The 15,387-nt window shown below is 38.2% G+C and overlaps 1 protein-coding gene across 4 annotated transcripts; it reads left to right on the top strand.

Annotated features, from left to right (window-relative positions):
- Positions 1-9,996: 9,996 nt before the first annotated feature.
- Positions 9,997-14,828, top strand: tank (TRAF family member-associated NFKB activator). 4 transcript variants are annotated; one of them, XM_006788534.3, is made up of 8 exons: positions 9,997-10,183; positions 11,129-11,270; positions 11,525-11,633; positions 11,840-11,910; positions 12,568-12,626; positions 12,718-12,836; positions 13,339-13,721; positions 14,400-14,828. In XM_006788534.3, exons 2-8 carry the CDS (start codon positions 11,172-11,174, stop codon positions 14,565-14,567), a joined length of 1,008 nt encoding a protein of 335 aa, XP_006788597.1. In that variant the 5' UTR covers positions 9,997-10,183; positions 11,129-11,171; the 3' UTR covers positions 14,568-14,828. The 4 variants fall into 4 exon arrangements, with proteins under 4 accessions (XP_006788597.1, XP_006788596.1, XP_006788599.1 ...); XM_006788533.3 differs by having other exon boundaries at positions 11,117-11,270; XM_006788536.3 differs by lacking the exon at positions 9,997-10,183 and adding an exon at positions 10,210-10,354.
- The last annotated feature ends 559 nt before the right edge of the window (positions 14,829-15,387 follow it).

The raw sequence follows: 15,387 nt of genomic DNA, 5'->3' as shown, positions 1-15,387 counted from the left end.
TCAAAGTGAAACCCAGTGTTTAAGGGTCATGCGTCACCCTACCTCAAGCAGCACATTTATTAGCCATTAGCCAACTCCACCAGTCACAGTGAAGAAATTGGGATACACTAATAAAAACCTGAAAACAAAATACTGTGTCTACCTACAATCATAGCTTATAAGGTCTCTCAAACACTGTAGCTACATATCTGGCTTGAAAATACTAAAGATAATATGTTTTCCCTCATTTTGGTAAACTGACCCTTTAACCCTCAACCTAACCACATTTTTTGCATACATGGAATACCACTGAGACCCCGGGGAACCCAAAAAGAATTTACTATTAAAACCAAAAATATAAGAGCAAAAGAATAAAAAGCAAACAAAATTAACAAAAAAAGAAATAATAAAAGTATTATCACATATGCAAATAATGAAATCTAAAGAATTTTTTCCCCCTTTTTTTACAAGTACAATCAATTTGCAAGTTTCTTAAAACTAAAATCTGTACTTTTTAAATTTTTTATACAGCTTGCAGCTTTTATGCAAAGTGCAATCCATACTATTAAATAAAAGCTTATTTACCATTCTTTGATTCTGGCATCACTTTTGATTCTGGTATAAATTAGTTTTCAGTAATTTCAAGTGTCGTATTTAAAGGGGGAAATCAATCCATCTTTTTTGACCTCAGTGTAATTTAAATAAACATGCAACCAGGCCGCCCAGAGATGTAATCTCTACCGCATGTTCCTGGTCTGCTCCGGGGTCTCCATTATGCTTAATTTATGCTACCGTGGTAGTGTCCATTTGGAGAAGTATTTGCCTACGGAAAGGGGTTTTCAGCCACCACAAAAATGCTCCTCTGCAGTTCTCCAAAGTTCCAGCAAGCATAAAAAAATACAAAATGGATAAACAGTGGCCGCAGTGGATACTTTTCATTGTTTAACACTTGGTTTCAGAACTTAACTCTCCACCCAGGTTACCTGATGCACAAACAGCAGCAAAGCAGGAGTAGCCCACAGACTGGTTGTACCACACATTTTTGATATTTTAGCCCATCTGGCAACAGACATTTTCTGCAGGTTGATGGTCAGTATGAAGCTGCAGATGGACTGCATTGATACTTTGCTGTCTGTGATTCAGGACCAAAGGTAGCAACTTTTTCCAGCAGATCATCCAGCTGAGCATTGGACAGTCACACCAGCAGGTGGTTTTCCTCACTTCCAAGAGGGCCATTGCTGTGCAGATTGGGGTGCGTGTTGTAGCGCTATCAGCTCTCCTTTTTTGTGTGCGACGTAACCAGGTCATGTCTAAACTCTCAAAGGTACAGTAGATCCAGCAACATCTCCAACATTCTGATAACCCTGAGCTTGGAAAGGTCCCCATTCAGATGATGAAAGCAGCAATGGCATCTGAGTATTTCTTTAATGAAAGAGTGCACCTACATCTCCTGGATACTATGTGTTCCTTTAGTTTGTACTTTAATTTAAGACTAATTGTACCCATTAGGTGAATAAATAGTTCCATTTATTAAAACTGCATAGGTGGAATTGGGTATTTTCAAACAGATCCTGTGGAACACCAAAACTGTGTATTTTTAAAAGGTACTAATCAAAACAAAAATGGAAAACAAGAAGCCTGCCTTTCTTTGAGGTAAGAAGGGCAGGTTTTGGTATAAAATCAAATCAATCCACCTAACTGTCACCAGCTTCTGATTGGAAAACACAATGCTTTTGGGAGAAAGTGTTATGCTATAGCCGCTGTACAGATATGCCTTTATAGGCTGCTTAAACAGCTTTCTTTCATGGTCTAGATTTCAGTTGGGTTAGGCTAGCAGCTGTTTTGTATTAGGTGCACATGGTATTCTTTACCAGTATCTCATCAAAATGCAAATTTGCAAAAACGAGAGGCATACTGTGGTGGAGTATATTGAAAAAGGTCCCCAGGGCCTGAAGTCACTGAAGCGATCCTGAATCCATGATATCACTGTCCTTTTAATGAAGGCATCTGTATTGATAAATGTAATGTGCGGTAAATATTCCTTAATGAGACCAACCAAAGGTCACCGGTAATGTAAAAAGGCTCGCCAGGCCAACAGAAGTCAATGGTTCAGCAGTAAAAGAAACAGAGGGAGGGATCTGATTCAGCAGTCTACTCAGGACACTGGAGGGGGGTGGGGTGGAGAGTCAACTAAATTACCACTTTTTATGAAACGGTGAAAAGAAAGGTTAATGCAGCTTCCTCCGTGTGTGTAGCACTAAAAAAAACAAAACAAAACAAAACAAAAAAACCTAAATTAACTCTGTATCTTCAACTCCATTATTTATAAGAAAACTATTCTGAATTTATTTATACCAATCTATCAGTTAAAGACGGCTAGGGTAGGGTAACAGTTGTCCAGAGTGCATGTCACACCATTAGCTGTGGTGCAGCCTAGACTGCACATGCAGATTCACTCAAACAGGCTCAAACTTGCATACGAGCAAAGATTAAAAGATCACATACAAACCTTTATACGCACAGATAGACAAGCTCAAACTCTCTCTCTCTCTGACTCTTTCTCTCTCTCATACACACGCAGAGACACACACTCACACTCACTCTGGGTATTTCCAAGGGAAATAAGAGAGTGAGGTTATTTTAGGACATTGTGCTACTTGGCTACTTGTTCTCGCTCTTCCCTGAACTCATGAAAACAGTCTGTACCAGCAAACAAGGGGAATATAAGAAAAAGTGTTTTGCCCTCACAAATTCTAACAATAATTACAGCCTCACAACTCGACCTGTGAAAGCCAGAGACACGTTTGTCCTCACTTCCCCCTCGGCGTTAGACTCCTGACAAGTGGCACTGCACAAATCAGGGTTGCATGGAGTTTTAGCAGCTCCGGGAAGCTGTTAGTAACAGCTCTGTACCTTCCTGCCTGGATGCATGGCTTGGGTTGAGGTGGGGGTGCACAAACTCTCTTTGGTAGCAATAGAGTCATTTCCCCTGACTCTTGGCTATAAATTAGCCACAGGAAAAAAAAGAAAGAAAAGCTGACAATGCCTATGTGTGTTTGTCTTTAATTCAGGTGCTGGTAGGGGTGGCATTCCTGACAACTCCTATCAGTTATCCCAAAATGACTGAGTCACCCGCTCCATAATGAAAAATTGAGGATGATCCCTTTTAGTGGCTAAGAATGACATCATACATTAGATCATACATTAAGATGTTTGAGATGTCTTCCCCACTCCTCAGTGACCCTCACCATATGGTACATATCTGTGTTTGACTTACAGCATTATAAAGGACTTGGATTATTACCCAGTTTGCAGCAGTGCCATTATTTGTCAGGTCCTTTGGTTAGGTGATCCTTTAGTTATCATAGAACACATCTGTTTTTGTATGAAAGAGACAGATTAAAGACACAGTTGTTTAACATTTATTGCATATTTTGTAGAGACCTGCATGCATTCACTGTACAATGCATGGCAATGCAATTGATGAATGAAGAATCCAGAATTGAAAGAAAAACGTCACTGCAACTATTTCTCAGGGAAATATTCAGTGTTAAATCTAAAGTACTAATAGGTCATGATAGCTTAAAAACAATAGCATAAAAATGATAGCGTTTGCAAATAAATTATAGTTTAGTTGAAATTTTTTCTGCCGTGACCTTTTCCTTAGAAGCCACAATGAAGTGATGTAAAAGCATCATAAAGATAGAATTATAAATACATGCCTCCTAAAGACCACGCATCATCTCTTTATATGTGTCGTCACATAAAGGGTTTGTGTGTTCACATCTGCCACATTTCCATATATATGCGAAGCTTTTCTTAATGCTTAAAAATTTCTAAGAGGAAGTAACTGCAAGTGAGGTTAAATCGTGGAGTTTGACCTTCATTTTGTTAATGTCAAATGTCCTGCAGTAGTAAGCGTGCAAAAGGAAGTTCTTTCATGCCTGATACTCATATAACCATTGGGCTGCTCCATTGTGTGCATTCTGCTGCCAGGCAACTCTCAAAGCTATATTGTAAACATTGTGTGGTGCTGTTCAGTCTTTGCATTATACTATTGTCTACGGTTCCACTGCTGCACCTCATGCATTCACCTTGACAATAAAGTTTGCTAATTAAAATTTAGGCTGGTGGAGTCTAAGAGACATTTACAATAATTATGTAACAATGAAAAATGAGAAGCAACAAATGAATTTTAGGGAAATTCAAAGACTTGGATACAGATGGCAGGTGCAGTTCTATCAAGATCACAATAAGAGATTATTCTGCACATCAATTGCATGTCACCATAGCCTTTTCACTCTTTACACACTCATTGTTCTTTGTTTTATTAAACACTTTGGTGATGTCAGATACCAGTCCTACCAGCCATCCATGTGTTTGAGGATGTACAAATACACCTAAAAGCATGATTTTCACAGCTTTCATAATATGATAACTAGCAGAGTGAATACATGCTGTGTTTCCTCTTGCTCGTAGATATCCATCTGGAATCTAAGTCTCTGATAAAATTTTCATGAGCCTGAGTAATGAGGAGCACTAGAGGGCTCTTTATGTGAGCCGAGATGCCCACAGGTCAACAAGGGACTTTCCTAGCCATTCTAACCTCATATGCCCTTTCATTTATTTAGTTTTGCTCCATGCACACTGACTCTTTGTACTATTATATGCTACAAGCTGTATGCTTCCCACCAGGATTCTTAATATTCAGTCGGTTTCTTTAATGTTTTCACTTCTGAAAATGAATCATACCGATTTGTGCCTTTGAAGATGTTATGAAAGGACATGCTATATTTATATCACAGCTGTAACATCAAAACCCAGCTTTTTGAATTCATGCAGATAGTTTTCAGGGATGTTCCACATGCCTCATCAGAGCCAAAAAAATCCTTTGAAAACATACAGTACATGCAACCAAATACTCTGACCAGAAATCCCAGAAATTTGAGAATGTTTTCCCATGAAGAAAGTTATTCAAATTTTCCCACTGTATCTGTATCACAATATCATTCACAGCTCCCTCTCACAAACCAAAGTGACTCTTCCTTTCCACGTGACTATTGATTGTGGGTTTCCAGATTGCCTTATCTCAACCTGACAAATTAGAAATCAATGCACATGTCTGAGCACAGCCAACAATAAGTTATTGGCTCATCTTGACTGTTCAGGATCAATTCTTTTAGGATAAAGTTAAATAAAAAGGTAAAAGTAATAGATAAAAGTAAAATATGATAATTGTTTGGGTTTACCACAGTGGTGTCAAAATATATCATCCAAAGTAAAACAAAACTCCAGATCTAACAGATTGAGTGATATTTAAAGTTGGTAAAGTCTCTAAAATGAAAATATTCAGGGATGGCGGGACTTGCCTATAATGCAAACTGCATTTTGTTCAATGAGAGCTTTGCTTTCTTGCTCTGAAGTATACAGGAACAAGGAGAGAACTTCCTCTCACTATCAATCAGGCAATTCTATCAGCATACAGGAAAGTATTGTTGCAGCATTTCTGCATGGTGCCAATGTCTTCTATACTATACTGTGCAAAAGGTCTCGAGCCACCTGTCATTACCTTATTTGCTCGAGAGCTTTGCTCTGTTCTATGGACCACAGTGTGTGCAGAAATAAGTACTGTGATTTTTACATAAATTAGATCACATTCCTAGGTTAGTCCAGGACGTTTAGGACATCTCATATTTTCAGCACTTGCAGTTTCATGTTAAATAGCAAGGACCCACCTGGAGTTAGAAGAGTACTGCCTGCAGAGTTTCATCATTGTTATTATTATTATTGTTATTTTAATGTTGTGGTTTTCTTGAAAGACAAGTTTTTTTTTATTCTCTTCACCTCTTCTCGGACTTCTGAAATCTGATCTGTGTGTTTCTCCCCACCCCCCTTTTCCCAACCTCCTGCATGCCAGAGTACTTGGCTCTGCCCTCAGTCTGGTCTCAAGTTTCTGCAGACCTACAGCAGATTGTTTATTTTGCTGGACATGGAGGAAACACGGATGGACCCTTCACTGGCTCAAGATTTACTGTTAAGCCAGGCTCCCGTGTCATCTGTATGTAGAACAAGACTCCCTTTAACAGCAAGCTCTTTATCCTTTGAAGAAATGGCACATTACTAACGACAATGGGATTGTCTGCTTGGGTAATGTAATGCTAGGGGATTATATCAATTGATACAACATAGCACTGGGTAGACAACAGTCTACGAATCCTGCTCGCTGAGGTCATTTATAATTCATTGAAGCACACATACCATCATCCTATTTTGGACAAAGGGCAGAAAAATCTATATACCCTAGTGATGGTGGAGAAGGACAAAACATTTCCCCGGAGATCATTTCTGCTAAAATTTACGAGGTTACTCTTCACCACTGACACCACAGTGTAAGTGCTGAGGTCAGGGTATTAGGTAAAAATAGCCTTGGGAAGGACATGCATTGTATGTCTGTATTAAATAGCTGCATGCAATTAAAATGAATTACAGATATGAAGGTAGCAACACTAGCGTTTTCCTCTTTTACTTCTTTTAAAACTTTTCTATCAGTAGCTGTGGGTTTAGTGAAGTACGTGCAAATACTGTGGTCTCACCATCCAGGAAATGCATATCTTGTTGACGGAAATTCTTCCTGTGAAATTTGAAATAAATTATGGTGCACACGCCTTTCATCCTAGCCATCAGCAATGCACAGTGAAGCTCCTTTAGAGGCAATTATGATTTATGGGACACACAAGGGAGAGGGAAGAATGTGCATTCAGTACTTTGGAGGAACAGAGAAGCAAAGAGAGCAAATTGCAATGTGAAAGAAAACTGACTGCTCACGAACCGGTGTCTACAGTTTTCTCACTTTAAGCGTGGTTTACTTTCACCCCCAGACAGGTCACGAAGAGTACAAATGCTTCATACTTAATTTCATTTTGTGATGTTTTTGGTATCATGTCCTGAGCAGCCAATCAAGTAATACAATTTCCTCAACGGGAATTATGAACAAAGAGTGAATTGAGGCCTGAACAGAAAGAGAAAATGGTACTTGAGGTGAATGATTGTGTGGTCAATGAAATGAGTCATATGCTTTTTTCAGTATTTCGTTGTAGCTACACTGCTTATCAGTATACCACAGTCTCAGTGAAAATTTTCTTTACCAGAACCACAAGACTAGGGTTATGTCAGATTACTACGAGTTCAAAGCAACCATGAAAAAAAAATATGTGAAAACCAAAAAGACATGATGTTTTCTTAGAGGAAGTTGGTGCTATGAATTGAGGTCTTTTGTGGCCGTCTGGGTCTGTAAGGCGACTCAGCAGGAGCAAAGGTGGAGGTTGGAATGTCAGTGAGGGTCAGAGAAGGTCACGGGGAAATGACCTTTTGGATGAGTCAGGAGTCCATTCACTGGAACCCCAGCTGTGATGGACAGGTCACGTGGAGGTCTCCACCAGTTCATACGCAGACATGCTCATACAGTCACCCTGCTTTGTCATTTGTAGACATTACAGATCAAGAAGGAGAAAACTTTGACGGCTCATTTAGGACAAGATATACCTCCCTTTGTCAAATAACATATAACTTTTGAGTAAAACAGTTAGACCTATGGCAAAACTTGAGAGACCAAAATAAAATATCTGAAGAGATACTTCAGTAGATTCAAAAAAGGTCAACCTGAGAACTGACTCCAGCCCTAACCACACTGTTCAACTAACAACAGACTGCTTAGTTTTATTGGCTAAAATTATATCAGAACCCCCCCCAAAAAAACAAAAACAAAAAAAAAGAAATGAAATAAGTAAATAATTTAAAAAAAAATGACCGGCTATGTTTTCTATCACTTTGCCCAATGAAATACACCCAAAATACAAGTAAGGCAAGATGAAGAGAGTCATCCTTCACTTTATGAAAACTAAAAGGAAATAAAAATTGTACAATTTTTAAGACCTCATGTGTGCTATTAGCATGATATTTTATGTGTAAATATCATGGTTATCTTCAGTAGTGACAACAAACCTGTTTACTATTTTAAAAAGAGATTATTACTACTACTATTATTATTAGTAGTATCACTATTAGAAAAGGAAACAAAATCTGCCTGTTCTGAACCAGTTTTCAAGGTGACGTTATAGGTGTTCCTTCCAAACGATAACAATACAAAGACTCAAAGCATACAAATGCACCAGGCCAGATAGACAACACAATTAGCCTTATCTTTATATTAACTCATTAAAAATCAAAAAAAACAAACAGAAAAAAACAAGCAAACAAACAACCAAAAAAACTATCCGACTTCACTGGCACATATATTTCTGTATTCATCTTATTTATTCTCTCTCTTTCCCTGCTTCACCTTTCATTTGACAGAGGAAGGCTGCGTGCCCGTGTCTGTGTGCGTCTTTGGGGAGAGTACCTGCGCATCACAGGCATATATAGTTTGTAGGCGACGAGTGCGTGACTTTTGAGAGCCCTGCTAACTAAATTGCTGGGTTTTTTTTCATAGTATCGCTGCTTAAATGAATTGTTCACTGTGGACCACGGCGATAATCAGAACAACGGGAAATGCCTTGGTGCTCCCGGCAGACAATTTACGGACTTGTATCCATTAGTATAAAAGAAAAACTGTACGTATACAGCTTCACTGGGTTACAAAATATACTGAACTTTCATCTCCCGAGAATTTTCACTTACTTTATATTAAAGTCAGAGTAAGAAATTAAGAGCGTCATCTCAGTAATTCACACTCAGCTGCCATCTACTGGTTGTTCTTGTATTTGTTTGGCTTCACTTTCCTTTGGCCAGTCTGGGAGCGTTTTGTCAAGGCTAGAAGTAATGTAGGTCAGAACTTTTACTCCAAAAATATGTCACTGCAGTCATATGCAGTTTACACAAAACAATAGGAAATGTTATAGGATGTACTTTCTTCAAACAGGAGGGACTTTAAGACAGCAGGAAGTACTATAAATAGTATAGCTACAGTCATATTTCGCTGAGAACCTACTTGAAAATATGTCATATATACATATTGAATTGAATTTGATAGTTTTAGTGACTGTTAAAATAGCAATGAGCTTGAAATTTGACTCCTGATTGAATAACTCTTATCCCAGGCTCAACAATGTGTTAATGATTTTGCTATAATTTTGCATCACATAACATGGTAATTTAATTAGAAAATAACCAGCATGCATTAATTTTGGGCCTGGTGAAGGATCAGAAGGTCTTTACATATCTCATAGCACATCCAGTTTATGTATTTTTTCACAAGCACTGCTGCTTGATCATTGTTTAAATCCAGGTAATACTCCAGGACTATTATAATGTGCATTTTTGTTGTTGTTGTTGTTGCAATGTCTCATTTCCTTCTCATTTTTATGCAGTGCATTTTGAAACAGCCTGTAGTTTGAAGTGGTACACACATGCATTGCATGTTTTCAGGCCAGAATAACCAACTAAGCAGGCTGAGCAGGCAACTGCTCAGGATTCCCAGAGGTCAACCTAAACCCACTGCTTCCAGTTTACTGAATCAATTATGTACTCATTTATTAAAGGACTGGGGTCTCTAAATGTTCTATTTAATCCATATCCTGCTTACAGTGTCATTTGACACTGTAGCCTATAAAGAAAATGGAAGCTTACAATAGAGGCCCATCAGTATTTGTTGCAAGCAGTCCCTTCAGAACTTTGTTCTAGTTATAGACTTAAAAACAAAACAAAACAGGCTGGGTTCATTTGACAGAACCTGTTTAATATTCAGTAATATATATATATATATATATATATATATATATATATATATATATATATATATATATATATGTGTGTGTGTGTGTGTGTGTGTGTGTGTGTGTGTGTGTGTGTGTGTGTGTGTGTGTGTGTGTGTGTGAAAAGCAAAATGAGCACAACTTAACTCGAGTTTGGGCACAGTTTTCACATGCACAACAGTCGGTTTGCAGACGCGTAGGCTGGAAGAACCCTCAACCAGCTAACCACCCAGCTCTCCCGTGAGCTCCGCGCTGATTGGCTAAAATCGAGTAAAGGCGGAAGTCTACAGTATGAGGGGATTCCCCGAGGGAAGTTCCCAACTCAACTAGGCTATGTAAAACATACATTGCCATATCCTCTCCAGCGCTTGGTAACTTTGCATCTCAAGATTAGGCGACGACGCTGCGGTAGTGTCACAACAATAAATTCGACTTCAACAGTTACTCGAATGAAGGTAAGAGGACACTCGCACTGGCAGCGAGGTAAACTCATCTCAGGACTTCTCGCTCAGTCGCTTTATCCGACGCCGGCTGAAGCTACGGCTTGTCAGACACTTTAAAGAATACGGAACTGTTTAAAGAAGATTTTGAGCGACTCTTTTAAAATGACCCACGGCTTTGTCCCGGTAGGCTTCAACATTAGCGTTACTCTCCTTTTACTTACTGAGTCTGTGGCTACATGCTGCTACTTATCCAGGAGCTGTTGGAGTGTAGTATCGCTAACAGGTACTGCGTTACTATGGCATTTATTAGGAAGGCTGTTCCGTAATTGAGCGGCTCTTTATGAGACTGCTATCAGGAGTTAAGATGATGATAGGCATCACTTTAGCTTTCTGACAGAAGTGCAGCCGTCCCAGAATTGCTTAATGCTGTCTGATGATCAGTACTAACAAGAAGGAGTGTCTGTTTCACCAGTGTTATACTCATATATTACACATGCACTGAGTAACTTTATTTGTCATTACTTTACAATACTTGATCTTCATCTTCAGCTCTTATAATTCCTTACAGAACTAGAACAAGGCTTTAATGGTTGAAATACGAAGGGAATTTTTAATTCTACCAGACCTGCCAACATTCATTGGTAATAAGCAAATATTTTGAAGATTGTTTACTCAGTTTTGGCATGGTTTTGTCATTTGGATCAGTAGCTCATTTAAAGCAGCCAAAACAATTTGGCAGCACGTTAAGGATTTCGTGACTTTTTCAAAAAATATTTTTAAAGTGCACGAAGACTAGTTGACAGTTGTTTGTAGAAATGTTATAAAAATGGCCGGGATGGGGATAAAAAAGGAAATCTTTTTAGTTTTATAACCGGTCTAATAGTTTTCACGGGGTCTTTTGAGAGTGTTTTTCCTTTTGTTGGCATGTTTTACACCATTTTGTAGTTTCACTCGTAGGGCTCATGTGTGCTGTGTCAGTGATGATTGTGGAGCACAAGGCATGGAAAGGAACATCGGAGACCAGCTCAATAAAGCATTTGAAGCTTATCGTCAGGTCTCCATTGAAAAGGACATTGCTAAAAAGGAGCTGCAGAAAGTGGTAATGATGAAGAGCAACTTTTTAAAAACTTTCTGCAAAATGGACCAAGAATTAACAATATACCACAACACATCCCAGAGCAAATTACATTGCTAGCTTTCCAAACAAATAATGTTTATTCTAATTATGTTATTAAATGCCATATATAGAATTATTATTAGTTAGGCTGCTTCCAGATATGAAACTACAACACAGCGCTTAGACCACAGTGGATATGCTGGTTCTAGACAAATAACAGTACCTCCATTTTACAGACTGAGTATTATGAGCAATATACTCGAGACCTTCAAAAGCAGATAGAAGATCAACAGCAACTGATTTCAGAACTTGAAGCAAAGTTGTCAGCAACAAGGCAACCATCAGGTTAGTGATGTGTTAGTTTGTTATTGATGTGTTAGTTTTACTGCTTTTTTTCCCAGCTGGTGTACTGAGTAAGGATTTACTTTACACATTGCTTTCAATTCTGTGGATTGAGATGTAAACAAAGCGATGGACTATCAGACTATATTGAGAATTCATTTGAATTTCCTCTTTTATAAACTGGTCATTTTCATTGTTTTCATTTTCAGGAGAAATGAAATGCGAGCCATGTAGTCATCTTCTTGACGGGGCCAGCACTTATAGGAAATTACAGTACCCGGTATGTTTATAGTTATAACATGCTCTTTCTGCATTTAGGCTTTATGAAAACTACAATATTGTATTTCCAAAACAGCTTTCCCGTTAGGAAATCAGAAACGTGATCGCATATGGCTTCCTCTCGCATATGTAGAAGTTGATGGTACTTCTGCTTTACTATGTTGCATGTGTGTTAAGGTAAAGGGATGTTAAAAGAACACTTTGTGAATACAGTATTAACTGTGAAGCTTAAACTATTGCTTATTCAGATTTGTCACACAACTCTAGTTGTGTGACAGTGTTTATGTGTCAAGTTTACATGTACTTTAAAGAAAGCTAAGAGATATTCTATAAACCCTATCAAAATGATGTTTTAGTAATTTTACATAGTTCTGATTATTTGTTTTCCTGTCGTTCAGGCATTCAAGCCTGCTTTGCTACTGTAATAGTATCTACTCTCTGTTGCTCTCCTCACTCAGTGTATCCACTTTTACTTCACCAGATGGTGCTAGAGGATAATATCGCTGCACAGTTCAGCAGCTTGAGTTTTACAGTTATTATTATTTTTCACTAGGAAATATAAATGTGTGATGTTTAAATAAAGCTACAGATGTATGAACAATATGCCCTTGTGTAATTGCTGTAAATGATCACTATAAATTTAATGTGTCTTTTTCAGGAGAATATGGGCTCTGTTGCCGTTGCTCCTAATATGCCAATCAACAGCAACGTTGACTAGTATGTGTCAATCGTTTTTTTAAAGCCATGAACATTATGGTAAAAGAATGGATTTTTTTTGTTCCTTACTCCTGCTTTATCTGTTTGTCAGTCAGGAAATGCGGGAAGCGTTTGAAGCCATTGAAGGGAAATTTCGACAGATCCGGTCTTTAACCAAAAGACAAAAAGATTACTTAAAAAGATTCCATGGAGGAAGTGATACATCAAATGGTAATATTAATATTTACTGACTATTACCTTCTGTTTTTCAGTGTCTGAATCTGAATTGGTCAAATAAAAAGCGTGTTTAATTTAAATAGGCTTGTGTAGTTTATAACAGCTTACGAGTTTACTAGCTTTTTGTCTTGTAGTTTAATTGGATAACGACACCATGACACGGACTGTACATGAATACCTGATTGCCCTACGAACCTTAGCTGGCCACCTCTGAAAAAAGGTGGATAAACACATTTAATAATTCCACTGACAAAATGCTTAATGAAAGTTCTGCATAATGCTACATAAAAAAAAATAATGTGGTTATATTAAACATATACCTCTAAGTACTGAAAGGCCAACTTGAAAATAGGAATGCAAAAACAAACTAGGCATTTTTTAAAATGTGTGTAACTTGTGAAATCGTTGCCAATTTCAAATGTCCTTAAACCACATCTATGTCCACGTGTTGACTTGGAAATAAAAAAGAATCTTTATTTTTCTGCCTTCTCAACAGATCAGCGGTTCTCCATGCCCATCCAATGCACAGACCGTACCGCAGATTCAGAGGGACCCTTTTCCTCAGCTCTAAGGACAGTGGATATCTCTCCCATGTCTACCTCTCTGGCATCCCGTGGCGCCAGCCAGGAGGACAAGGACTTGGTAGAATCTCTCACCAAACTGAGCGTCAAATTCCCGCCCTCTGCGGACAGTGAATATGACTTCCTGAACAGTGCTCCAGATAGACAGATTGGTCTACCCATGGCTGTCCCGCGACCTCTCAGTAATGTCTCCTCCACACTGACAGAGAAGGAGTCCGTGCCTTTTGTCTACCCTAACTCCCCCTCCCACACAACATCATCTACACTCTCCCAGGAGAGCGTGCGGGGACCCCAGCAGGTGAGAATCACAGGAGAAGGTCTGAGAAAACTAGTAGCAAATTATCAGTTTCTGATTGGTCTTTACTAATGGAGGAGTGAAACAGTGTGAAGTCCAAAAATATCCCCTTGGCTAAACTTGAAACGTATTACTGTGTAATGTGTGCTGATTCTTTTTTTACTTAAGCATGGATGCTCTAGTTATATTTGGCATCTTTGCTGGAAAGTGTGAGCCAGATGGAAGCACATTACAGTGTCTGAATGTGATTTGAAACAAGTACGATGGTTAAGAGGGATTTTATTGCTGATGTGTCTAAATGCCTAATAGGGTAAAAAAAGTGAATGACGTGCATTAAGGGCTGCAAGTTGGTCCAGTTTTCATTATATGATTCAGTCGCTGGATTACACCAACACAGGCATTAATAATAGGTATGACTATTTGGATAGTTTGAACACAGTATTCATAAATAGTAAGTTAATTAAACACTTGAGAATAGCATTTTGCCTTTACTTTTCTGCCTAGTATTTGTTCTAACTATTGGGTTAACAGGGGACATGTGTTCTTTAAAGCAACAGATACTGCAATTTTGAGGCCAAGTGGTCCAGCCTACTTTAGTAGTAGGCTGCGTAGAGTGACTGTAAGGACAGTTTAGAGCATAAATAATACATTTTTTCCCCTTTGATTCATCCTGCTCTGCAGTCTGTCTGGATACCGGATCTGTGTGATGCAGCTGCTGTGGGGACAGAGCTGGAGACACCTCAGAGCAGCACTCCTGAATGTGCTTTCTGCAATGCTGTGGTCCCTCCAGACCAAATGAACAGCCACCTCTACTTGCATTTCTCTCATAAGAATGAAGCAGACAAGTGACAGTAGAAGCAGAGACTGATGGGAAGAAGCCACAACTATTTCAAGACTTTACTGTTTTCATGGTGTAGCCGTGCCTGCCATGAAGTACAAGCGCTGTACTGGACTTCAAATGACACTGCAATAAGACTTGAATTCATTTATTTAATACTGAAGAATTAAATGGTACATTTCTTTGCCCATTATATTTTTCTAAAATCCCACTGAGATTTTACAGTGATGCGTATGGTATATGTGAGCAAATAAACACATTTAGACTCGTAACATTTTTTATTACTTGATTTGTTTTCAACTTGCAAATATATAATACAGTATGAATATATAATATATAGATTGGTATATGCATCCATACATAGCAAAGAGTGCGTGTGATATTACTTCCTATTATATCTTTAGCACGTTTATACATTTTTATTTTAAAAATAATGAACTTTCAAAGATATATCACATTTCTAAAGCTATAATATTTCATACATACACAAACACACACACACACACTTTTTTTTCTGAAACAAGACACCTCTCTCAATTTATGGTGGGTTTTGGATCTCAAGGAATAATAATATATTATGTATTAGAAATGCCCATCATATGTATTAAATTAATCAAACATAAATGATATCTGGAATGATTAACGTAGTAATTCTCGTCATTCCTCCCCATTTTACACTTAAGCCAGAATAATATGAAACAGCTGTTTATCTCGGTGTAGAAACATTTCCAACTTTCAGATACTTTTATGACCATATGTTCATTAATATTGTCCACAGAGATACTCTCACTCATTAGATGGCAAATTACCCTGCTATCTGCTACTTATTGT

The sequence above is a fragment of the Neolamprologus brichardi genome, chromosome 16 (assembly GCF_056152115.1).
Source record: "Neolamprologus brichardi isolate AB-2024 chromosome 16, ASM5615211v1, whole genome shotgun sequence".
NCBI classification, from domain to species: Eukaryota; Metazoa; Chordata; class Actinopteri; order Cichliformes; family Cichlidae; genus Neolamprologus; species Neolamprologus brichardi.
This window is presented reverse-complemented; position numbering and strand designations above follow the sequence as displayed.